Source organism: Rhipicephalus microplus, chromosome X (assembly GCF_043290135.1).
Source record: "Rhipicephalus microplus isolate Deutch F79 chromosome X, USDA_Rmic, whole genome shotgun sequence".
NCBI classification, from domain to species: Eukaryota; Metazoa; Arthropoda; class Arachnida; order Ixodida; family Ixodidae; genus Rhipicephalus; species Rhipicephalus microplus.
Window position 1 is genome coordinate 83128261 of NC_134710.1, and position 24734 is coordinate 83152994.

General features: G+C 46.8%; 1 protein-coding gene across 4 annotated transcripts in view; it reads right to left on the minus strand.

The window, feature by feature from the left end:
* The window catches only part of Caper (RNA-binding protein 39-like protein Caper), an 87394-nt gene that overhangs the window by 16463 nt on the left and 46197 nt on the right, over nucleotides 1-24734 (minus strand). For all 4 annotated transcript variants that reach the window (XR_012886877.1, XM_037427326.2, XM_075877233.1 and 1 more), the window contains exons 7-8: nucleotides 24222-24314; nucleotides 10725-11208 (exon numbers count right to left, since the gene is read on the minus strand). Coding sequence is in view for 3 of the 4 variants with exons in the window: in XM_037427326.2 (XP_037283223.1) it covers nucleotides 10725-11208; nucleotides 24222-24314 (577 nt within the window). In the remaining variant the exon portion in view is untranslated. The remainder of the gene's footprint in view (nucleotides 1-10724; nucleotides 11209-24221; nucleotides 24315-24734) is intronic.

A 24734-nucleotide genomic window follows, 5' to 3' on the forward strand; every position in this document is an offset into this window, starting at 1 on the left:
TAGGATTACCTAAAAAAAAAAAAAAAAAAATCAGCACACAGTACGAGCTTATATGGCCAAACGTAGATCTGTACTTGTTTTCGTAAAAAAAAAAAAAAAAATGGAGCATAAAAGCTTCTTAGATTTGTAGCTTCAAATGAACTCTTCTTCAAGGAAGATGCTCAATTAAATCAATCATGAATTGACCCATAATTTATGTGACCTCTGAAAAATTAACTGAGCTCATTAAATTGGCATAAATAAATGACTCTTTTGATTGATTTTCATCAATTAACTCTCGCCACCACACCTATTCATATTGTTCGATTTGAACGATGCATATGAAGTTTAAAGTTTCGCGCGCTCGTGGAGTTTGCAGGCGCCTAACGCCATCTAGGTAAGAAAATGGGAAAATGCACAGCGATATCTACTATGTGGTGGTTGTTTTTTGCTTTAGGGAAGTGTTCCCTCGCCGCTTAAAGTTACGGGTTGTTAACAGCATAAGCATGTCGATCTTGGCATTGGTTTCCAGTGTGGACGTTCCTAAGACGAGTTTCTCATGAATCGAGTGCATCAACAGCACATTTTGAGGGTGAAATCAGCAGCAGTGAGCCTGGAGATAAGGTTGGCACATCGATTTTCAGCACCGATGATGAGGATGTCGCCAAGTCAAGCCGCAGCATCAAGTGAGTGAGTGCGGCTGTATGCATGGCGTACATTATGTTTAATTAGTAGTTACGGGCAGCAAAGTGTGTACTCACAGCAATTTTACTCATTTTGAGGGTCTCAAATTCTTACAGACATGATTCCTTGCCGGCATCTATCAAGTGTGTGCAGATTCTTTTGAGACGAAACCCGGGCGTTGAAGTTGCAGGTGCGCTCCAGGAGTAGGGTACACTGCTTCGTCAAGACCGTCAATTTCTTCCATCTGTATTTTACTACGCATCTGACCAGCATGATCTGGGACTACACCAACAAATATGTGTGGTTGCATACTGATAAACGAGAATATAAGTCGAGAAATTTTCAATAAAATAATAAGCTAAAGTCGCCCCTCATCTTATATAGTGGTGTCTAGCCGAAAGTGCGCCGCTGTCTGGCAACATGTGGCTTGCATGTGCTTGAGAAGCCGGACGCGGCCATATCCGCATCCAAAGCCAATCACAGGCTGTTTTTTTGTTTTTTCTCTCGGTCTGTTTTCTTTGTGTTCGGGATTTGCTTCCGATCTGTTCCGAGTTTTTGCTCCGCTTCACATTGCGCTGCATTTTTAGTGGTCTTTTTCTTTTTCGTTCACTGAAAACGAGTAGCGGTGCGAGGAGGCAGTACTCCGCTGCGTTTAAACTAGATGTGTTCGCAGAAGCGAACGAGAATATGGCTGCTCAGAGCTGCTTTGGTGTATCGGAAAAAAGCGTGCGCAATTGGAGGACGCAGAAAGGGAAGCTGCAGATGTGCAATCCTCGAAAAATGTCGTTTTGTGGACAAAGTGCCGTTCATCCGCAGCTGGAGGATAAGCTAGCGGACTTTGTGCGGAAAGTTCGTGCGCGCTCGCTGCCAGTGACAGTGGATACCATTCGCAAGGAAGCCATGGAACTCGCTCAAGAATCTGGGCTCCCGAGAGAAGAGTTCCATGCACCGACCTCTGGGTGCGTCGATTTATGCGACGCAAAGGATTTTCTCTCCGGCGGCGCACATCCATCTGTGAAAAGTTGCCAGAGGAGTTCAAGGACAAGCTCATAAACTTTCAGCGTTTTGTGAACCGGCTTAGGGAGCAGAACGACTACATGATGGGGCAGATTGGCAACGCCGATGAGACCCCTGTGTGGTTTGGCATGCCTTCGTCGACCACGATGACAAAGCGCGGCGCCAAGGATGTGAAGCTGTTGTCTACTGGTAACGAGCACTCGCGCTTCACCGTCATGCTGGCATGCACGGCAGATGGTAGAAAGCTTCTGCATTTCATCATTTTCAAACGCAAGACAATGCCGAAGCAAGTGTTCCTGCCCGGTGTTGTCGTTCGCATCAACAAAAAGGGATACATGGACAAGGCCATGATGCTCGAATGGATAAGAGTGGTGTGAAACCGTCGGCCAGGTGCACTGCTGCGTCTTCGCAGCATGCTGGTGTTGGATGCTTTTCGTGGCGACTTAACCGACGCAGTGAAATGCGCACTCGGCAACAGGAAAACGGACCTCGCCGTGATACCAGGTGGTATGACGTCCACCCTCCAGCCGCTCGACGTTGTGCTAAACAAGCCGTTCAAGGACCAAGTGCGGCTCGAATACCAAAAGTGGATGTCGGGCGACAGCCCCAAGACACCTACGGGCCGCCTACAGAGGCCTCCGCTTGCGACCGTTTGTGGCTGGGTGCTTTCCGCCTGGCGTTCCTTGCCGGATTTCATGGTGGAAAATGCTTTCAAGGAATGTTGCATCAGCAAACTCGCTGGATGGCACTGAAGACGACGCACTGTGGGAGGCGGCCAGCGACAAACTCTCGTCTTCAGAAGACAGCGGTGCTTCGTCGAACGAATAGGAGCAGTTGCGATGGTGGTTGAGGGGAGCTCCGACGATCGGGGTGCGGTGCGCCTAATTCGCAAATAAATGTGGTATGGCAGTTTTGGTTTGTTTTCCTTTTTGTTCTTTTTCGGTAACCTAACTTGGGGGGGGTCTACCTACATTCCCACTTGACTTATACAGTGAAAGCTCGTTAATTCACACCTCATTAATTCGAAATTTCGGATAATTCGAAATGGTCGCCGCAGTCCGGTCCGCAGTGCATAGGAGACCATGTGTAGAACCATTCGTTGATTCGAACAGAAATTGCTGCCTCTACGGATAATTCGAAGCGCGCGCCGCCGAGCGTCATCATCATCAAACACTTGTGGAAGCTTTTGCGGTCAAACGATACGTGGCACGACCAGTTTTTTCGAGCTTCAAGTGGCCTTCGAGCAAAGGGGGAGCAAAGTATGGCCTCCAAAATCCAGGGAGCAATTTTTTTTTTCTTCGTGGCCCTCCCGCTATCTCAGCGCCTGGCGCCACTTGTACGCGGTACCGACGGGACGCTGAGGAGTCGGCGGAGTAGTCCTAGCAGTCCTAGGCGCACGTTGTTCGTTCACGCCGTCAAGCCGTCTTATTCTACATCGAAGTTGCAAGATGCCGCGGGGAAACTACTGCGCAAAGACTGTCAAGGAAAAGGTGGACATTTTGCGAAAGGTTGACCAAGGGAACTCGAGCAAATACGAAATTGCGAGGAAGCACGGCATACCTCCGAGCACGTTGTCAACCTACATTTGCAACAAGACGGCCATTGAAAACGCCTATGAAGCCGAGGATTTCGGCGCCAGTCGAAAAAGGCCAAGGACAGCGAAGTTCCCGGAACTGCAGTCAGCTTTGATTATCTGGGTTAAAGAAATGAGAGCCCAGAGTATCGCATTGAGTGGCCCTATCATCGTGGCCAAGGCAGCCGAGTTCGCCCTGCGCTTGGACATTGAAGACTTTGTCGCCTCCGAGGGATGGTTTCATCGTTTTAGGGAGTGGCACAATCCCGTATTCCACACGTTATCCGGAGAGGCAATAGAAGTGGACGCCGAAACATGCGCTACTTAGAGAAGCGACACCCTGCAGCAGTACTTGGAGAGCTACTCACCACAGGATGTGTTTAACGCTGACGAGACAGCGTTATTTTTCAAGTTGCAGCCAGACAAGACGATCACCTACAAGGGAGACAGCTGTGCTGGCGGCAAACGCAGCTAAGAGCGTGTCACTGTTCTGGTCGCCGCAAATATGACCGGTACGGAAAAGGTCCCCCTTTTTTTGATTGGCAAAGCACTCAAGCCACAGTGCTTCAAAAACATTTGCTCACTGCCGACGGAGTACGCCGTAAACAAGAAAGCCTGGATGACAGGTGACCTATTCAGGAGGTGGTTACTGAAATTCGACAGGCGAATGGAACTAGGCGGCAGACGCGTTCTTCTTGTCGTCGACAACTGTTCGGCGCACAAAGTCGGCGTTGAGCTGAGAGCAACTAAGTTGGTGTTCCTTCCGGCAAATACGACTGCGGCCCTACAGCCAATGGACCAGGGCGTGATAAGGAACATTAAGTGCTTTTATAGGCGTCACGTGCTGGAGAGAATGATTTTGTGCGCGGGCGACAGGAAGGACTTCATCATTACGCTGGTCACTGCCATGCACATGTTGGTGCGCGCATGGGAACAGGTGACCGCGACCACAATCACAAACTGTTTCCGCCACAGTGGATTTGCAGCTGGAAGTGCGCAGGATAATTGTGATGTCGACGTGGATGGGGCTGAGGAGCTCATACCACTGGCATTGCGCAACACTCTTCGGGGCGTACGTTTCGCCGATTATGTTGAAGTTGACACCGGTGCATCGGTGTGTAGTGCCCTGACTGATGAGAACATTACAGTTGAATCCCGCTACAACGAAATTGACGGGGCGGGCGCAAAATTTCGTTATCGCGGAAATTCGTTGTCGCGATATGATGAAATACATACGTGACACGGGACTTGCTGAAGCAAAAGAACAAGTTTTAATGCCGAAAATCGCTCAACTTCGCCTGTTTCCGCTTCTTGCCAAGCGATGGCACAACACGACTTTCGCACGCTGCCAGTAGAGCCATTGCTTCATCGTCGTCCTGCGACCCGATGCAACGCCTGATGATATCGAATGCGTCCAGCACCTGTGAAGTCGGTGGTAGTGCGGGATCACGTTGCGCGATTGTGTCATCATCGTCCGACGAAACACCATCTTCCTGGACGCTCTTTATTATGTCTGCGTCCGTCATTTCCTCGCGCACCACCAAGCAAGAGTCGGCTTGCAAGAACTCGCTGATATGTACGTCGGCGGGCACATCAATTTCCTGCAGGTCTGCCCAAGCGACTGCGATTTCTTCGTCCTGGTCCAGCAACCTGTCCTCATCGCGGTCTGCGTCGCCATCGTAAGCTTCAATCACAGAATCGAAAGTCTCGGCGCACTGTACTGCGAATCCGGCATGGCGAAAGCAGTTCGCGACTACGGCGCTCCCCGTCTCGCACCACGAAGCAGCGATCATTTGGAGCGCGCTGAACAAGTCGATTTTCGTTTCGCGACCCAACCGAGTGATCAAAATCAGCCTTTGGATAAGGCGCTTGCGGTACGCGCACTTGACGCTTTGGATGACCCCTTGGTCGAGGGGTTGAATGATGGACGTGCAGTTCGGTGGCAAAAACTTGAGCTGCACGTTCTCGAGCTCCGTGTCCTCAATGGAATGTGCGAAACAATTGTCTAAAAGCAGACAAACCTTGCGGCCTTGCCTGCCCATGTCCCGGCCGAATTCCTCGACCCACTCTCCAAAAATTGCACGGGTCATCCACGCCCGGCTGTTGGCCACGTACTTCACTGGAAGGCGCCGATTTCCTTTGAAGCAGCGCGGTTTTGCGCTTTTGCCAATGACCAAAAGCGGTCGCTTATCTCATCCGTCCATATTGGCGCACAGTAGCACGGTGATCCTTTTCTTGCTGTGTTTACCTCCTTGACAGCGCAGCCCCTTAAAATCCAGGGTCTTGTTCGGTAACATTTCGTAGAATAGACCGGTCTCATTGGCATTGTATATGTCCGATGATGCGTAGTCCTTAAGGATGCTTCCAAGGCTGGCCGACATCCATGCGGCGGCGCCGTCTTTATCCGCCGAAGCGGCTTCACCACACAACACTTTGCCGATGATGCTGTGGCGGGATTTAAATCTGTTTAGCCAACCTACGCTGGCCTTGAAATCATCAATGCCGAGCATGCAGGCAAAATCCAGCGCCTTCTGCCGTACAATATCGCCGCTAAGGGCAATTTTCTTGGCCTGCGTCTCCACGAACCAGGTGTAAACAGCCTTGTCTAAGGCTTCGTGCACTGGCTGGGTCACCTTCTTATGCTTAGCGGACGTCCCTGAAGCTAGAGCTTTGCCTATCGCGTCCTTGCTCTTCAATATAGTTGACAGAGAGCTCGCTGCAATCCCGAACTCTTCAGCGATGAGTGCCTTCTTCTTTCCAGCTTCAGCCTGTGCGATGATGCGAGCCTTGTCTTCGAGCGACAAAAACTTGCGCTTTTTCGCCGGCTGCGCCATCGTTGATCGCGTTACTGCACCTTCGGGAAACAATCAAACAATGACCAAAGTGTGCGATCGATCGTTGTGAAGAAGCTAGCCCTAGTCAAGCCGCCGGAAGCGGAAGCCGTCGTCCGAACGCATCGTCGCACTCTACCGGGATTTGCCTCCCATCTCCAATTTTGTACGTACGTACGTACACATAAATTGGAAATTCCTGACATTGAAACCATTCTCACAAACGTTATAAAAATGATTAAAAATACTATAAAAATCTAATTAATGCGTGTTGTTTGTACACAGACACGATTCAAAACGTTTCCGGCGTTTCTTCTGAATCTACATGAGAGCACGTTGCATTGATTGCATCGCCATCACTATCGCGGTATGTATGGCGGCTTTGTGTAGTTTACATTGCGCAGCGAGTCACCGTCGCGCCCAGTATGCACGCTCTGAGCAACATCTTGTGTGTGTGTGTGTTTTTTTTTAATGTTATTAAGGTCCATGGTTTGTCAAGGCATTAAAACACTTTTGAGAATTTCAATAAGCTGTAATTTGAATAATTTTGCTCGTGCCTGTCCCGCAAAAAACTTCGTTGAAGTGGAAATGCTGCCGTGAAGTAGTTCGTATTGGAGGGAATTTCGAAGCAATATACCCTATGAAACATCGACGGGGAATGGAAAAACCTTCGTTGTGGCGGAAATTTCGTTGAAGCGGACTTCGTTGTGCCGGGATTCGACTGTATCGCTCAAGTAGCCGGTGCGCAGCCTGATGCTGAAGAGCCAGAAGGTGAGGAAGACGAAAATGACGAAGCACCTGCGCCCGTCAGCTTCTGCGGTAATGGAGGCACTTAGTGTGGCGCGTCTCTTCTTCAGCTTTGAAGAGAGTGAAGAGGACTCCCTGCGCCGCGTCCGCGCGCTGGAACAGAGAGCCGCAGCTGTGGCATTCAGAGAAAAGAAGCAGATGGTCATCACCGACTTTTTTGGCCAATAAATATTTTTTGTGCCCCCACCCCCGAAATCTACCCATTTTTGCTCGCTTTCATTATTTCGAATTTTGTTTAATTCGAAATTGCTCAGCGTTCCCGTGGAATTCGAATTAATGAGCTTTTACTGTAGTCCGGTTTATACGGTATTTTGGAGAGGCAAACATACACGAAAAGAGACGATTTGTGAAGGAACTTCAGTCCAAATCAAGTGATGATGAAGTGAATTGGAATCAGCATCTACATGGAAAATGTTGAATTGCCTTGCCTTCATCTCTGCTGTAATACCTCAGTTATTTTTAGGCCTCATTCCTTCAAATTCTCTACTGCAATACCTCAGTTATTTCTAGGCCCGATTCCTTCAAAAATTAGGCCCAGAAGCTGTTTTTTTTGTTCTTATTCTTCGCTTTTCAAAGTGTCATGGACTCGAACACAAACTCCGTTCGCGATGGCAAGCTGCACAAGATAACCCATATGCTGCTGCACCTTCACTAACTACCTTTTTTATGGGAAAGAAGTTTCTTTACAATAATTTTTGAAACTTGTACGCCCTTTTTACAACATAGAAGCCTCAAACTGCATATCTTGAATTATTTTTACCCCATTTTTTTTCTGTTATTTTCCTAAGTATGTCATATGTCGGCGAGCGGAGACAGGCTAGGGAGAGAGTGACGTCAACGCACGTGCACTGCAAGAGAAGGCGTGACCTACTTGGCACCGTCGCAACACCTGTGGCCATGGGAGCGTGGTGCGGACGGAGGGACAACGTTACAGAGCTGCTTCGCATCTAATAAGACATTGGAAAGGCTCTCCTTTAATGCCAAAATTAGCTGTTATTTCATTCAGGCCACGGCCAGTCTGAAGGAGCGTGCTCACTCCCTTCTTTTACGGCCCGAGCTGTCACCGAAAGTACAATAAAGCCATTTCTATACAGGGAGGACAGCGCGCTCCGCATGAGCGCGCCGCGCGCCAACTCTTCAAGGTGCGCTTCGCTGCATACGCTTTGTATTGTAAAGTAGCTGTTTCCGACCATTTTCTCGTGCTAATTACTTCTTCTGCTTGTAGGAAGCAGTGAGAGTAGTAAAGGTCTGTGTGAAACACCCTAGCTTTCTTGTCACTCATGCACTCGACAGTCAAAGCACTTATGCTATGCTACCAGAATTCTTATATATATTTTTTTTTTGAGGCTCCACACCTTATATTCGATTAAGTCAAAAATGCTTGAGGCTAGTGTGCTTAGATTTATCGTTTAGGTGCACGCTACAGACTCCCCGGATGATTGAAATTTCCGAAGCATCCACTAAGGTGTCCATCCTAATCATATTGCCGGTTTCAGACGTTAAACCCCAGTAATTAATATTGTCACCCTGTTATGCCACAAACAAAACAGTGAATGTAGATGGCATGGTGACACAAAGAAACATGCATGAGGAATTCACATCTTTAAGTGACACCACTATCACATTCTAACAGATTGCCAGCGCCTTACACAGTAAAGTTTAAATATTTGGTTGACAATCGTATGGATGGCACACTGATCGATATAACCAAGTTTGTCCTTTTGCTAAGTTTCTACAGCGAGACCTGTAATCCCACCCTTACGGCGAGCCACTCACTTGTGTGGCTGCTCAAGTTTTTCTTTTTGTGACTCATAGTTAATGCACGGGATCAGTCGAACAGTGGAAGAATTTTACAATATTTTCGGCAGTGTATCATTCATAGAAGCTGTAGTTTCAAATATTCATTCTATTCCTTGAAGTTATAATAAACAAAAAAATAGAAAGGCTTTGTTATAACCTCGTCTATTTTCCCCCGAGCAACAGGAGGAAGTGCATCAGCGGTTTAGTTTTCCTCTTCATTTTAGTCTTGGATTATGTCATCTTAAATTTTTCTCATGTGTTTACTTGCGCACCCATCTTCTTTTTCTTCTTTTTTCTACACTTTAGCGCCTGTCTTAAAACTGCATCAGTACCTGCAGTATCATGTTATTGGTTGCTTGCATTTTTTTATTAGTGTAGGGAACTATGCGAACGACGACGAAGCAGCAAGAAACGGCAAGCCACAGCGTTGGTGCACACGCGCGACCCGAGCTTGCGTTTGTTTTTGTATTTTCGGCCTGTTGGCGTTCCTCGCTCTTCTGGCATTCCTCGGCCTTCCAGTAGGTCTATACGTAAATAAACTGCGTGACATCAGGAACAGTTTATTAATATTACTCCTGCTACAGTGATTCTGACTTGGAGCTAAGAGTGAAAAAGAGTGGCCGTCAGCATAATCCAACAACTTTCTACATTTTGAAGTATCTTTGTTAACATCAAAGCATGATTCATAATGCCTTCAACAAAAAAAAGCACAAATTTTATTATGTTTAGGTGCCATGACGGCTGGCATGTGTATTTGAGACAAATGTTTCCCAAACCATTTCCATTTTTCTACCAAAGAATAAGATACACATATCTTTCTGCCGATGGGTGATCATGCCGCCAAGCTTTCTGAGAGAGACACAATGACACATGCACGTGAAATGCAATACAGTCAAATCCCTTTACAAAAAACACCAATTTAAGAGACAAACTGGTGTAAGAGACATCAGTGTGCCTATAGTAAAATAGGGCTTGATGAGAAAATGCAAACGTAGTACCCTGCTTATAAGAAACATTTCATATCAAAGACAAGAATTTTCCCCCAGAGCCTGCCTCTTACAAGGGGTTAAACTGTATGCAGTCTCCTACTCATTTCTTGATGCTATAGAGAAAAAAAGGCTTTAATATAACAACAGTGATGATTTCCTGAGCAAAAAAAAATGGGCAGATCAGTGGCTTGCACCTCCCTTTCTGAAAAGTGGAAGTCACCAGTTATTTTATATACTTGTCACCGTGTTTCCATTGCATTGGTACCATAGAGTGACCTCAGATGAGGCCACGGCAAGTTCTCAGCCGAGCTTTCCCTGCGCACGCTAGCCTCTGGAGCTGCTGGCAGCAAGTTGGCTAGGAGTCCCCCGGTCAAGCTGCAGCGATAGGTAGCAGGAAGGAGGATCGCATGCCTCCAGACCGTCAGTGTTCGAGCGTGGACCCCCCACCCACACTGCCTCAACCCTTGCGAAACCCCATGCAGGTTCTACAGCCCACTGACTGAGGTGGGTTTGTAACCCCTCATTTAGATGAAGAGTGTGCATGAAAAAAAAAAAAAGATTGGACAATTTTGATCAGACTACATTGCAATGCGCTCGAATCAAGCTCTTGAGCAGATTTTCTTTTTATGTTCACCTTGTAACAACATATACTCTCCAAGCCAGCATAGTAGCAGAATAGTGGCACCTGTTCTACTGTACTTTTCTGCAGTAGCTACTCAAGTAAGCTTCAGACAGTTGCTAAAGAGGGAAGAGGAGCAACAAATATTGATGTCAGCACTAATGCATGCAAGGCTTGTTATTTCAGATTGAGGACACTGCAATACAGTTAAACCCAGATATATTTAATCTAAAGGAGATCCCAAAATGTTTTATGTTAGTTGTATATATAAATACTTTACATATCAAAAATATTTCAAGAAGCTTTTATAACTGTTCAACATATGCCATAATTCGTTACATAGGTTCGATCTATGCAAATCTGTAGGTTCGATATTTCGATATATGCAGGTTTGTGATATGCAGCACTGAAATCATGTAGCTCACCTTCCGCAAGTTTGGCCATCAGCTGGAGACGTCCAGTAGCACCCAAGTCAATGCCACTTCGGTCAAGCTCCTCACTGTCCAAGAAGCTGGGTGCCTGAGACACATCTGTGCGTTCCGTTACATGGCCTACTTTCATGGGTCTGCCCGCTAGTTCAAAGCCATTCAACTGCTCCAAAGCCTTCTTTGCATCTTCCGAGTCATGGAATGTGATGAAACCATAGCCCTTGGAGCGGTTGGTCTCCATATCCTTGATGAGCTCTATCTTGTCTATTTTGCCAAATGGTTCGAAAATGCCCTTGAGCATTTCTTCAGTAATGTTGAAATGCAACGAGCCAACATAGAGGCGCATTGGCCCAACGTTTCCTCGTTGTAAAGTGCTGTTGCTTGTACTAGCACTTTGTGCAGCAGCCCGGTTTCTTTCTGCTTGTGTTGGCTGCACCACAATGGGGATTCCAAACAACTTCTGCCCATTCAATCCCATGGCCTGCATTGAAATATGGAGAGATTTCTTGAACTATGAAATTATAATTGGCATTGATGTAATAAATCACAACTTACAGATGTAGCTAACATAAATGTTATGGTCAATCCTATGAATGCACAAAAAGTATTGGACAACACTAATTAAGACTGACATAGTTAGATCTCTATACCAATGTGCACCAAAACAATTAACACAAGCCCTTCACTACCCATAAATTGTAAATTTGCAGGAATACCTAGACCTAGAAATGACATCTGAATGGCATCTTAGTAACATGTGCTATTGTGGGCTGGTGTTTGGTTAAGCTGTCATTGATGCAAGTTTATTGTTGCTCACAACAGCAACGCTTCAGTTCCAACTGGCATATGAATTTACTCTGGCAAATTTGTTTGTTTTTTTTTTGTAGCTGTAGATTCAATCCTACTGGACTCAAACATGGTCTAACTGACTATAACCAAGTAGAATTTTTATCCTCTAGGTACTTGAAAGCTAGATTTATCAAAACAGTGTTGTCCTGACAATGGATATCCAACACTAAATAGCAAAGCTTCAGTTCCAACTAACATATAAATTTACTCTGGCAAATTTGTTTGTTTTTTGTAGCTGTAGATTCAACCCTACTGGACTCAAACATGGTCTAACTGATTATAACTAAGAATTTCTATCCTCTAGGTACTTGAAAGCTAGATTTATCAAAGCAGTGTTTTCCTGTCAATGGATATCCCACACTAAATTTATCTAAGCAACGAAAAAAAAAAGGGACCATTCATTGGCAGACTATATTACTTTTATGCAATTAGCGAAGCATTTTTTTTGTAGAGCTGTGTGAATAGCAATATTTTGGATGCAAAGTAAGTTCAAATATTGAAGAGCCAATGCAAATAGAATTATTTTTTTTTTCAAATATGTCTAGAATATTTTTCGTATACTTCTAAATAAAACTGCAGAAAAAAAAAAAAGTTGTAGAGGACTCATAAGCACATCCTTATGAAATAGCAACATGAAAGAGTTCCTTTTCTCTAGATTGAAGAAGCACATGCAGGGTCGTGCGTCATAATTGTCTTATCGAGAATGAGGCAATGCAGAGTCCGAATTGTATTGATGTAAAGTATAGACCGCTTATAACATGGGTCACAGGAATCGCGAATATCCGCACTATAGGTGATACCACACTATAACTAAGCCCTTTTTCAAGGGCAGCAGATGCGCAAAATATGTTGAGCATGCAGCCTCACATGTTTAGGAATCGAAGCACACGATGCGTTAAAAAAAGTTTAACATCCAAAGACAACTCGTGTTGCCAAGAAAATGAATGCAAAAGGTGGGGTTACCAAAAGAAAGCACCATCGCGCAAAGTCGCTGCCTACATCTCGGACCACCTCCATTATGCGCATTACACAAAAGTCTAGAAACATAGTGCTTGTTTTGTGCCAGAGAAGTGCTTATTTTGAAATAAATCACGTTTTAATGGTCCACATCGCTAGCGCATTTCAAATCCACGCCTGAAAGCAGACTAAGACGTCACTGTTACTGTGCCCAATGTTGCCTTTACTACGCTGTCGTCTGCACCAGTAGCAGCAGAGCGAAAATTGCGAGGGTCACTGTAGCAACAACGGCGATTGATCAATTTTCTGCAATCTCAGAGTCCATGATTCTGCCTGCTTCGTTCAACTGGGCCCACTAAATGACAACACCTATCCAGTCTAAAGAGCCACAAACTGAACTTTTGAACCACTTGCACCATTCGCCATAGTAATGCCAGGCGGTTATCTTTTCTATAAATCAAATAGAAACAAACAAGCAGCACTTTATTACATCTCTTGTTGCGTGGAAAGTTTTTTTTAATGCAGCTAGTTTGATTACTAATGATTAATTGTAGGTGAACACTTTCACGCTTGAGCATGTGCGACTGGCTACGACGTGACAGCGGACAAGCCTCGACCTTACGGGAGATGCGGGTCGAAAAACTGCGATTTTCACGGAAAAGTCAATTTTGTGTTTTCTTGTGTTTTGTATTCCCCCAAGTTTTTCCTTAATATATTAAAAAATCAAAGCTCAGATCAACTAGAAGTTATCGAAAAATACAATTGAAGCACTCACGGTGGCTCGTGAAAGTGCGAAATTACCCGGTTTTCGCACACAAGGCACTTCACTCTACGGCATCGCCGGCTCTTGAACTTTCACGGGCATGTAGGCCTAATTCTCTTCTAGCGCCCACTTCAGCAGAGCGGCATTCACACTAAAGATACAACAGAAAAATTGTTTTCCCACTGCATTTTAGCGTGGCGAGTGGGCCTTCGAAGTCACGTAGTATGATCGAAGCCCTGCCATTGGTTCCGAGCATTCCGCCGCGCAGTTGGATGCGAGCGCTTTTTTCGTTTTCCTGCTTTTGCTGAGACATCGACAAACACAACCGCTCGAGTTATTACTTCCGTGCCATGGAGGCCGGCTGTTTGCATCGCACAACGCGGCTGTAATGTGCGACTATGGTGGCTAGAAGGGGTAGTGTGACGCGCGCTGCATTCTCGCTGTGGGAGACAGGCGCGCAAAACGCAGTGAAAATTCTGGCTTCCGCAAGAGGCCTTGATGTAGCAATAGGTGCTCACCACGCAAACTTCGGCTCGTTCGTACACTCTGTGCTATGCTGTTGCCTCGTTCGGATGCTTCGCCTTTGCCGTCGTTGTTTGTCTATCCATGTGTTCTGGCCTGTGTTCCGCGAACCAGCACCTGGTCAGTTTGCTGGCCATGCCAGTCAGCAAACTCACCATGCTGGTCAGATACACATTAACCGCCCGACTGAGCCGGGAGAAACTGGAAAAATGTTTTCAGGATAATTCAGCAATAATGTGGTACTAATGACCATACGAATCCCACTCAAGACCACTTAAAGAGTGGGAACTTGACGCTTCATCGCCAGCCAACAGCGATTCCATTTTCGGCATACGAGATATCATAGAAAAAATGTTGGAAACTGGAGATGTTGACAGCATTAGGTCTACACTGCAGTCTTAAGGGGAGACGCTCCTCGAAAGCACTTTTTTTTTGTTATTCAACTTAGAGCTTCAGAAATTGGACCACTGATGCAGTTTTTCCTCCTGATTCCAAATCTGTAATCAGTTTTTACATAATTGCAATAGTTTGGGAGTTGTGTTTCAAGTAATGGTGAAACTTGATAAGTTTTCCGGGAACTTTCGCGCATACTAAATGTTCATGCAGAGAGTTGTTCAATGGCTCCTTTTGCTCCCTATTAGCCATAGAGTGCCGATATCTAGCTAGAAATTGTGCTCCAACTTTGAAACTATGAAAAAAACATCTGTGTAGCAAACTACCCTTTTTTTTCCACTCGACCACCATTAAATTTATTAATAGATATTTACAGCTGATAGGTTGTGCTGATTCAAGTAGATATCGGCACCCTACGCACTCTCCTCAATGTGTGTGCCAAATTTCGTCGTCGTATGACCATTCTAAGTGCCCGAAACACTTCCCGCAAAAAATGCAAATTGGCCAAAATTGCGAAATGAGAAAAACGCGTTTGAAAGTTTGAAAGTCTGTATTTACAAAAATGAAAAACGCAGTAGCACGAAACTTGTGCTGAACACATACACACATGTCCAGAGGGAATATCAGTTGTCTAAAACTCTCCAGCACCGTAGGTTTTCCCTTCCCGGCTGGTGCGGCAGGACTCTTCCACCCGGGCCCTCTTGGCTGCACTGCGACGGTGTGCCCTCGCCTCAGCGGTCTGACGCACATTCATCTTGTGCATGCGCATGCTGTCTCGGCGGTCGCTGAGGGTAACCAGGGCCTCCGAAGGAAGCACCCCAAGCTCTTCCAGCACCTTTTCAAAGCTCGCGTGGCCCCGGTTGAACCACAGGACTGCAATGGCTGTGGCTGTTTCCACAGCAGTCCGGGAAGCAAACCGGGTCTTTGGACACAGCAGCCATATTTTGCTGTTCAGGGACTCGGCCGCGTTCTGTGTCTTGCCGTGGAGGCACCGGGCAAGCAGCTTCGCATCTGTGAGACGCTTGTAGATTGGGAGGACTGCCAAACCCTGGGCCTTGGTCAGGAGGGGGGTGTGGCACGGTGCAGGCTGGCCCTGCGCCTCAGCACGTCGGTGCTTGCACCACGAGTCTGGGCCTGCAGGACAGAACTTGTGACTTCCAGCACCGTCTGTTGAGCACGAGTGCAAACATGAGGCCCATATGGCAGTGTACATCTTGTGGACATTTCCCCGATTGTTCACAATGGCCACCTGAAAGTAAGTTTGAAGCTTCTGGATGGTGGTCTCCTTCAGCTTCTCCCCTCGTGGAAGTGGCGTTGGCAGCTTCCGCAGGCCGGTGCCCAGACGTTTCGCCACGTGGTTGGTGCACTCCTCTTTTTCAATTGGAGTGTCAGGGTACACGTTGGCATCACAGACCCCGTTGTAGGCCTTGCTGTCTCCATCGCTTAGGAAGATGGTGAACCGCAGGGGTGTCTCATAGTCCACAGTCCTCTGCCAAATGCGCACTGCAGCTTCGGCCTCCATGGCATGCGAAGAACAGTCGCAATTCTTCTCACAAACGGGATGATGAAACGCCTGCCATGTTTCTTCATCGCCTCCCATGTCGTTATGCAAACTGCACGCCAGGCAGAAGTTGGAAAGCACTTCATAGTCCAGGCACAAACCAGTGTCCAAGGACACTACAGTTCCCACACCATTGTGGCTTTTGTGGCCTCTTTTTTGCCATGTGCCGTCAAACATGACTGGCACGTCACTGTTACCAGCCACCTCTTTGGTGACGCTGCGTGCCCTTTGCATGTTTTCACAGACAGCCTTCACTGCCGCACTGTGAATCTTTTTGCCGATAGCATGGAAGGTCTTATGGTGCATAGGGTTTGGCAATCCAACTACTGCACAAAATCGTGAAAGTTGCTCATGCCCGATACCGACGGCACGCGCTGCAAGCACCACTTTCAGGTTCACGGCAAAGGCGTCACGCGAACTCCCGCTGTCGTAGCTTCTGCTTGCACCGCGGCCGCCATCTGACGCGACCCGCTTCGACGAGTACGCGGACGAAAGGATGCTCTCCGAGCACTCCGCATTCTCGCAGTGTAGCTCCAGAAACGCCGAAAGGCCTTTCCGCTTTTTATTCGGTGCCCGAACTGCGAGTTTACTCTCGTGACAAACGGGGCATGCCGCGCCTGCGACGACGGCCGTCAATGCACCCAACTCGCACAGCACTACGCTTTCGGCACGATCGGCATTCGGCCTGACGTCGTTTTCGAATAACGCGATCTTTTTCTGCGATGCACTCACAAAATTCACTGCAGCGTTGATCTCGTCGTCGCAGTTGCCATGGTCGACGTTGCCGTGGTCGATGTTAGGCCTACCGGCCGCTGGCCCGTCGCGGACATTTTCGTTGGCGGTGGCTTTCTTGTACGTCCTCCGCCGCTTCCCTCTGAACTTGTTCTTACTTCTGTATTTCCGATGGTCGGCAACGGCCTTTTTCGGGCTTGCCATCGCACGAAAACAGCGAAAAATAACTCCGGAAAACAGTGAAGCGAACTACGGCAAGAAAACACGGGTGCTGTCAGCCAATGGCGGCCCTGCGTTAGTGGCGCGCGGTTTGAAACGGCGGGAAAAGACTGTTTTTGTTGCTTTTTTTTTAGATTTTTCGTGAACGTACGAGACTTCAAGAACCGGGATCGTGGAGAGTAAGGACAACTCTACACGAGCCAGCGGCCGCAATATGGCGGACAGCTCTCTTCGCGGCCCCGCGAGCACGCGAACAGCAGCCCGTTTTGTGTAAATTTCGTGATGCCGCGCGTCACTGCCGCTCACTCAGACGCGTTTTTCACTGACTTCTGATGCTTATTTCGCTGTGATATTTTCAGATGTCAAAATATAATGTATAAAGATGATAAAGCAACAAAAAACAGAAAAGGTGAAATTTGGAAAAAAAACGCGACTTTTCGACCCGCGTCTCCCCTTAAGGTGGTGATCACAGTAGCTATGTTAATCAGAAAAGTGACAGTTGTCTCACTTATTTCGTTGCTGGCTAAGTTGCTAAAAAGTTCTATGTTGCTAAAAAAAGTTCTTATTATTAGTGCATTTCAGCTCTTGCATACCTGCACAGGGTTTCACTGATAAGACGCTGCATGCTCTCAGACGCGGTTTTCGCTGCTTTTCGATAAATGAGCAGTATGGAACTTTCGATGACCGCCTGGCATCGCACTGATCGCACAGCCGTCGCTTAGGCCTCGTCACAAAATGGCGGATCGCACACTGCTGCCTAGCAGACAAATCCCTTGACATCCAATTGGAAACCGGGAACTGCCACACGTGATAGAAACGAACCCATGATGTGCAAGTATTTGGTTTTTCTTTATTTGCGATAGCTGCGTTGTTGCTAGACGAAAAGTGTTCTTCTGCTAGGAACAGACAAAACAAGAATACGGTTTTTAAGGGGGGACGCGGCCCTTGAAAACCGAAAAATCGCGAAAAAATCGGTTTTTGAAAAACCACATTTTTGGGTTGTATGTCTCATAAACTACCTATTCTGTAATTATCAGCACCTAATTCAACCGCAAAGTGCAAAAAAAATATTTTCGAGGCCGCCGCGGCGTCCAAAACAGGCGCAAATCCCGAAATCAAACCAAACTTCGCGCGCGCGCCATTCCCGGACCATGTGGTCGTCCCGCGCCATCTTGGTGTTGTTTTGACCGTGAATTCTTTCTCTCTCGTTCGCCGCCTTGCAAAATGGCGTCGGCAGCACAGTTGAGACGCTGTTGGCGTTTTCCCGCGATGCGATGCGGAGCGCTGATTGGCTAGAGCAGCGCATTCATATCTCGCGGGAGAAAGCGTGCCCGCCATTGGCTGCTGTGCAGCAGCGGGGGCGGTCGCTCCTCTCGATGGCGCGTCCAGCGCGCTCGCTTCGTTGTTGCTCTCTGCTCCGTCCGCTTCGACAAACGTCTGCTTACGAGCCGCTATTCGCCTTGTGCTATCTTTTCGATCATTTTCTCTCGTTTTTTTTTTTTTTCTTTTTGCACTAGTTCTGTGCCTTTCGTCTTTGTTGTTGTGGGCGATGCCGGCAACGAAGCCGAAGTCAGTGCGGAAGTCTGGTGCGCGGAGGCGCGCTATGCGGCTTGTACGATCATCGAAATTCCGCTATTCTGCTGCGGGTGCCGACTGCGTAGACGCTTGCAGCGATGGAACTGTGTTGTCGGCTGCCGCCAGTCGAGAATCCGACACGTCGAGTGTGGCTGGAGCCGCAAATGCACCGAGTGTTTCCGAGATCGCCGGGCTCGACACGTGCTCCGAATCGATGCCATCCAGTGTGACACCGAGTGCTTCTGATATCGCCGGACCCAGCACTTCGTCTGAATTGGTGCCATCGAGCGTGACACCGAGTGCTTCTGATATCGCCGGACCCAGCACTTCGTCTGAATCAGTGCCGCCATCGAGCGTGAGTGGACCGTCGCTTCATCTGCGTACGCGTTTCCTAACGAAGGAAGAAATCGATGCGAATGCGAAACGTCGTGACGCCGTTCGCGCTGAACTCGAGTCTACGCCGCCGACGCAGAAGAAATTTCAACTGATGCAGCCGGCTCTTGCACCTGCAGTGACAAGTGAGGGCGAACATTTTTCGCTCGTTCAAATGAACATCTTTAACATCGTGCTCAGCCGCACAGTGTGCAAAGAATGTTTGAAAGGTGCTATGACTGTCCGAGAGAGCACCAAGCTTGGACTTGCAACAAAACTTGAAGTCGTGTGCGCCTCTTGAGGCACCGTCGATAAATTATGGACATCACCCCGCAAAAAGGACACGCAGGCCTTCGATGTAAATGTCCACGCCATAATGGCTATAAAGCAAATAGGCAAGGGGCAAACAGCTCTTAATGACTTTTGGGCTGCCATGAACGTCTCTTACAGAGGTCTTCACCACAAGACGTTTCAAAAGCACTTGAAAGAGACGTTCAGGAAGCCAGAGGCCACCGCTTTGGAGAAGTTTTATGCTGATTCTGCCACAGCAGTGATCAAAACATAGAAAGAAATGGACCCCAGCTTCTGCAAGGACATCAGCGTAGTGTACGATGGCACATGGCATAAGCGGGGTCACACATCACACATCGGAGTGAGATCGGTAATTGACCTCTTTACAGGTCTCATCTTGGATGCTGTAGTTCTTTCAAACCACTGCCTTGGATGCCAAACAGGGCCCAAACCTGGAGATGCAGCATACGAAAGCTGGCAGAAGCACCACATTTGCCAGAAAAACACAGACGCAAAATCGGGAAGCATGGAAGTGGAGGCAGGCTCGACTCTCTTTGGGCGGTCTGTATCCAAGCATGGCCTGCGGTACACCACTCTTGTGTCCGACGGAGACAGCCGTACCTTCGCTGCCCTCACAAAAAAGAATGTGTACGGGCTAGTGCCAATTGTAAAAGAAGAATGTTTGAACCATGTTCAGAAAAGGATTGGAAGTGCTCTTCGAAACATTGTGCAGAAAAGTGATAAGCCACTGAGTGGGAAGGGGAAGCTGACTAAAGCCCTCATTGAAAAGCTGACAGGATATTATGGTTGGGCCCTGAGAAACAATTCAACTGACCTAACAGCCATGCAGCGTGCAGTGATGGCAACATATCACCACGTCACATCGACTGACCAGGACCCTCACCATGAACTTTGCCCCGAGGGGGCTCAGTCGTGGTGCCGCCATAGAGCTGCAGAGGCAAAGCGTGAGCCACAGCCAAAACATAAACACAGCCTACCGGACTATGTCGCTGCAGCTATGCTGCCCATCTACGAACGACTGTCACAAAAGTCGCTTCTTCAGCGCTGCCTGGGAGCGAAGACGCAAAATGCATCAGAATCATTCCACTCCATTCTGTGGTCTCTGATGCCGAAAGAACAACACTCATCCTTGATCGCGGTAGAAACAGCACTGCATGAAGCAGTGCTGCGCTACAATGCCGGCTGCTGCAAAGCAACCCAAGTGATATCGGACTCCATTGGACTTCAACCAGGTCATCTGGCCATCCAGCGAGCTCGTGAAAAAGGCGCTTTACGCCTAAAAAAGAATTCTAAAAGCCACCAAGAGAGGATGGAGGCCAGGCAAAAGAAGAAAAGAGTGCGCCAGGACACTTCTAGCTACTGTGCTGGAGCTTTTTGAAGAAAACACGTGTTTTGAACTTTCTCGGCCTGTTTTCTCAGAACGGATTTTTTTGCTAGTTGTGGTGCTGAGGAAAGCAAGAACTCGAAAACCGTTCATCTGATTTGTGTGCCGTTTTTTTTATTCTGTTCCTGAATGACCTTGCAAGGGCGTAACAAGCTCCTTTTTTTTTGAAAATTGGTGCTGTTAAATTATAATAAACAATTAATTTTTGATGAATCTGGTCATTACTGGTTACATCAAATTCAAAGTTGCGTGAAAATTTTTGCGGGGGGGGGGGGGGGGGAATAAAAAAAAAACGGCTTTGTAGCGCCCTGGGATAGCTATCAAGGAATGACCACAATGAATTTCAGCTTTCTACTATGTCCTGGGATTTCTCACGACTCTTCCTCAGGCACCCATGTGAAGCACCCAGTTAAACCTCAATAACTCTGGAACTAAGAAACACAGCTTCGTGAAACTTAGCAGTTGTGCTAGTTTTATTGTAGTGAACAACCCCTGAAAGTTTCATCCAGATATCTTAAAAAATAAAAAAGTTTGGTCTCCAGGGTAGCCTCCCCCCCCCCCCCCCCCCCCCCCCCCTTAAATGAAACCAAAATGGCTGCGCTACTTGGCGTGGTTCTCAGGTGCCGCGGCGTTGAATATGACATTTCTTGAGGTGGTTTTGCGAGAGAAAATGGTCACAAAACTGACTTTGAGACTAAATTACTCGACAAATACGCATTACATGGCAATAGCATTCTAGGAACACCTTCTTCAGGCCCTATATATTATTTTAAAAAATACTTCAAAAAATTCATTTTTCAGAAATTTTTCGGCCTTCAAGTCCCGTGTCTGCCCTTAAGGGGGGACACGGGTCTTAGAAGGCCAAAAATCGCAAAAAAAAATCGACTTTTTGAAGCTGACATTTTCGAAATCTGCGCCTATTTTTGCACTTATCTGAGAAGTTTCTAGCTTCTCGCGTCATTATTTCTGGCGCAAAATCAATTTATAACATCTCTGTGAGATTAATGTGAGCGCAAATTGACGCTAACATCGCGCTTTTTCCGCGCCAAACTGTTGCCGTTACACACGAGCTATCGTGTTCATCTTGGTCTCGTTTGGAAGGGTCGTTCTTCATCTTCAATTTCCCGCCACCGTTGGCTTCCCTTGCTCATTGGTTTTTTAGCAAAAACGCGTCATCCAGAAGCGCTAGCGGGCGATTCAATTAGCTGCTTGGGGCACGTGACCAAATTTAGGCATTTGTTTAGCCAAGGGGCGCTTTCGTCGTCTGCTTCACCATCGTGACGCGCACGGACATGTGCCATTTTGTCATGGTGCTACTGATTGCTTGCGGCAGTAAAGAAGTTCCGTGCTACAGTAATTTGTGAAGCGGGTGTGGCTGTGGTTCGTTCGCTGTGAACTTCAGAAAGATCCCCGCTATGGCTCAGGACAACGAGGATAACGTACTCGACGCGGTCAACGGCGGTCGCCAAGTAACCGGTGTAGGCCTAACTCGCGTACGAGCCCTTTGGTTACCGACGTTACTGAGAAAGGCTGTGTTTTGCAGCCTCATCAGTTAGAAGACAGCAAGTAAAAACTAATTGATGCTAACATCGCGCTTTTTCCGTGCCAAACTGTTGCCGCTACACACGAGCTATCGTGTTCATCTCGGTTTCGTTTGGAAGGGTCGTTCTTCATCTTCAATTTCCCGCCACCACTGGCTCACCTTGCTCATTGGTGTTTTTAGCCCACCTTGCTCAGGCGCTTTCGGCGTCTGCTTCACCATCGTGATGCGCACGGACATGTGCCATTTTGTCATGGTGCTACTGATTGCTTGCGGCAGTAAAGAAGTTCCGTGCTACAGTAATTTGTGAAGCGGGTGTGGCTGTGGTTCGTTCGCTGTGAACTTCAGAAAGATCCCCGCTATGGCTCAGGACAACGAGGATAACGAACTCGACAAGGTCAACGGCGGTTGCCGAGTCACCGGTGTAAGCCTAACTCACGTACGAGCCCGTTGGTTGCCGACAACGTTACTGAGAACGGCTGTGTTTTGCAGCCTCATCAGTTAGAGGACGGCAAGTAAAAAGCAGAAGTGAAGCTACTAGAGATATCAATCTTTGTAGTGACGGAACGGAAGTGCAGTCTTATCGCTAAACCAGCCGATGTGGCGCCCCCCGCCTGACGAAAGGACCTTGAACTGTGCGACGGGTCGCCAGAGCGGAGTACGCTGCGCGTCAACCAACAACAGAAAGTCAATCCGTTTGCAGTGAACATGCTCGCCGCCCCCGCAATGGAGGCTACTGGCAACAGGTAAACTGCTTTTAACGACGTGTTCGCAACGTTGTCGCGATCTCCGCTCGAAAATGCGGCAGTCTTACGTGAAAAGGAAACTAACACCTCGGCACTCGTGTAGCCTCGAAATTGATGAGTGAGGGAGCAACTTTGGTTCGCGACACTTACGAGTAACTTATTCTGGACAAGCAGGAAAACATTGCCGCTTTTTTCGACGGATCGTGGATGACACACGCACAATTGTCGCACATCGCCGTCAGTACAGTCACCGAACTGATAAGCGGCCTCGCGGCAGACGAGCACACGGCGTCAACTTGCTACAGGACTAGAAGAAACGACACACTCGTGCAAACAATAAGTCCTATTACATTCCTGGTGCTCATTAACTGACTAAAATTATGTGTACCATGATATCTTTCTCTCAGAATGGCGAAATAAAGTTTTAACAGCATTATTCTCGATATTGACCACTTTCTTTAGCTTGTTCTGTAAAAGTGTACCTAAGACAACTAGAGCTGTAACTGTTTTTGCACAATATAACTAAATGTGCACAAAAACAATGCTGGGAGCCTATTTTTAATAGGCAGCTTAATTTTTTTATTTTAATACAAAAATTTCTGTATTTGGTTACATGCAATGAAATTTACTGTGCTGTAATTTGAGAAGTACTCGTTCAATTTTTGATCAGCTTGCAGCGTTGCACTCCTTAGGCTTTCTAGCATTCATTTATATGTCAATGGCCATGCAATTCTAAGCCCTTACATTTTTACAGTTAAAAATGTTAGAATTCCTTGTTTTTTTTTCATTTTCTCAAAATGGCAATTTTGTACACTCTGCATGAAAATTACTGCAATATATCGGAAACTATTACAGATAGCAGAACATTTTTTTTTGCAGCATGAAGCTATATGTTTGGAAGACACAACATAGAAAGCAGATTTTGATTTTTCTTGTTGCAAGTTTTTTAAACTAGTCTTTTATGTGACCACACAATGGCCACATTGAGAGCTGTGAAGTTTAGTGTACTGTAAAGTAAGAAATATTGACCCAACCAAAAATGTGCTTCCTATGTTGTATGTCTTATGCTTTCTACTGTCAATCCCTATGTCATTTAGAAATTTTTGACAGGTGGTAATTTTTCTATTGTGGTAAGAACAATAGAAATTGTTATCTTGATTATTTAATTAACTAATGAAGCTACAGAAAAAATACCTACATTTTTAGAATCAGAAGAACAAACTAAGTAAGCCTGCCAACTTTTGTCACATTTGGTTCAAAAATAAATGAGAGAGCCCTAAGACCCATGTCCCCCCTTAACTGTGCACCTTCTCTTCATAAATAACGGAGCTAAAATTCAAGCTAGCTGGTCTTTATGCATCTTCAGAGTTAAAAAGCTCGGTAATGCCACAAAAGAGATAAAAGTGCTTATAGACAGATCTGTCCATGTGTACTTATTTTTTCTGTGGTCTTCGTGGTGGTTCAGAAACTTTAGATGAACCTTCTCATTGGTGATCAGTTGACTATTCTATCTTCAACGGGTACATGCATTCTTAAAGTGAGAATTAAAAAAAAAAAAAAACAACCTACCAATGGTACAGACTCCACATCTTGAAATTCAACGTATGCAATGCCTTTTGACCTGCGAGTCTTGTTGTCCATGATCAGACGTACATCTCGGACCTGTTTTGACATAACAAGAAATGGATGCAATGACTTAGAATATAGTAATGACACTGTACAAAAAACAGAATTTTCTGGAAACACCGGCCAAAAATTAGTCGGAAGAGTATACTTAGTGCATTTCTTAAAACAGCCGCAGTCAATATGCTGGCTACTCAGAAGAAATTTCTGCAGTTTGGAGGTACGGGTGCATCAGGACACACACACAGCTAACTTCAATTCAGGATGTATGTTGCTGAAGACGACACACTTGTCAAGATCAAGCTGGGGCTTTTTTAGGGGACATTCAGGTGAATACGTGGCATAACAGGAATATGCACACTGTATTCGTTGTGTAGATCAAAACCAGAATCCCCTTTGTTTGCAACACACTCGTTGGGGGTCCCCCAGTCCAAAAGCTGTGCAAACAGCTTGGTGGGA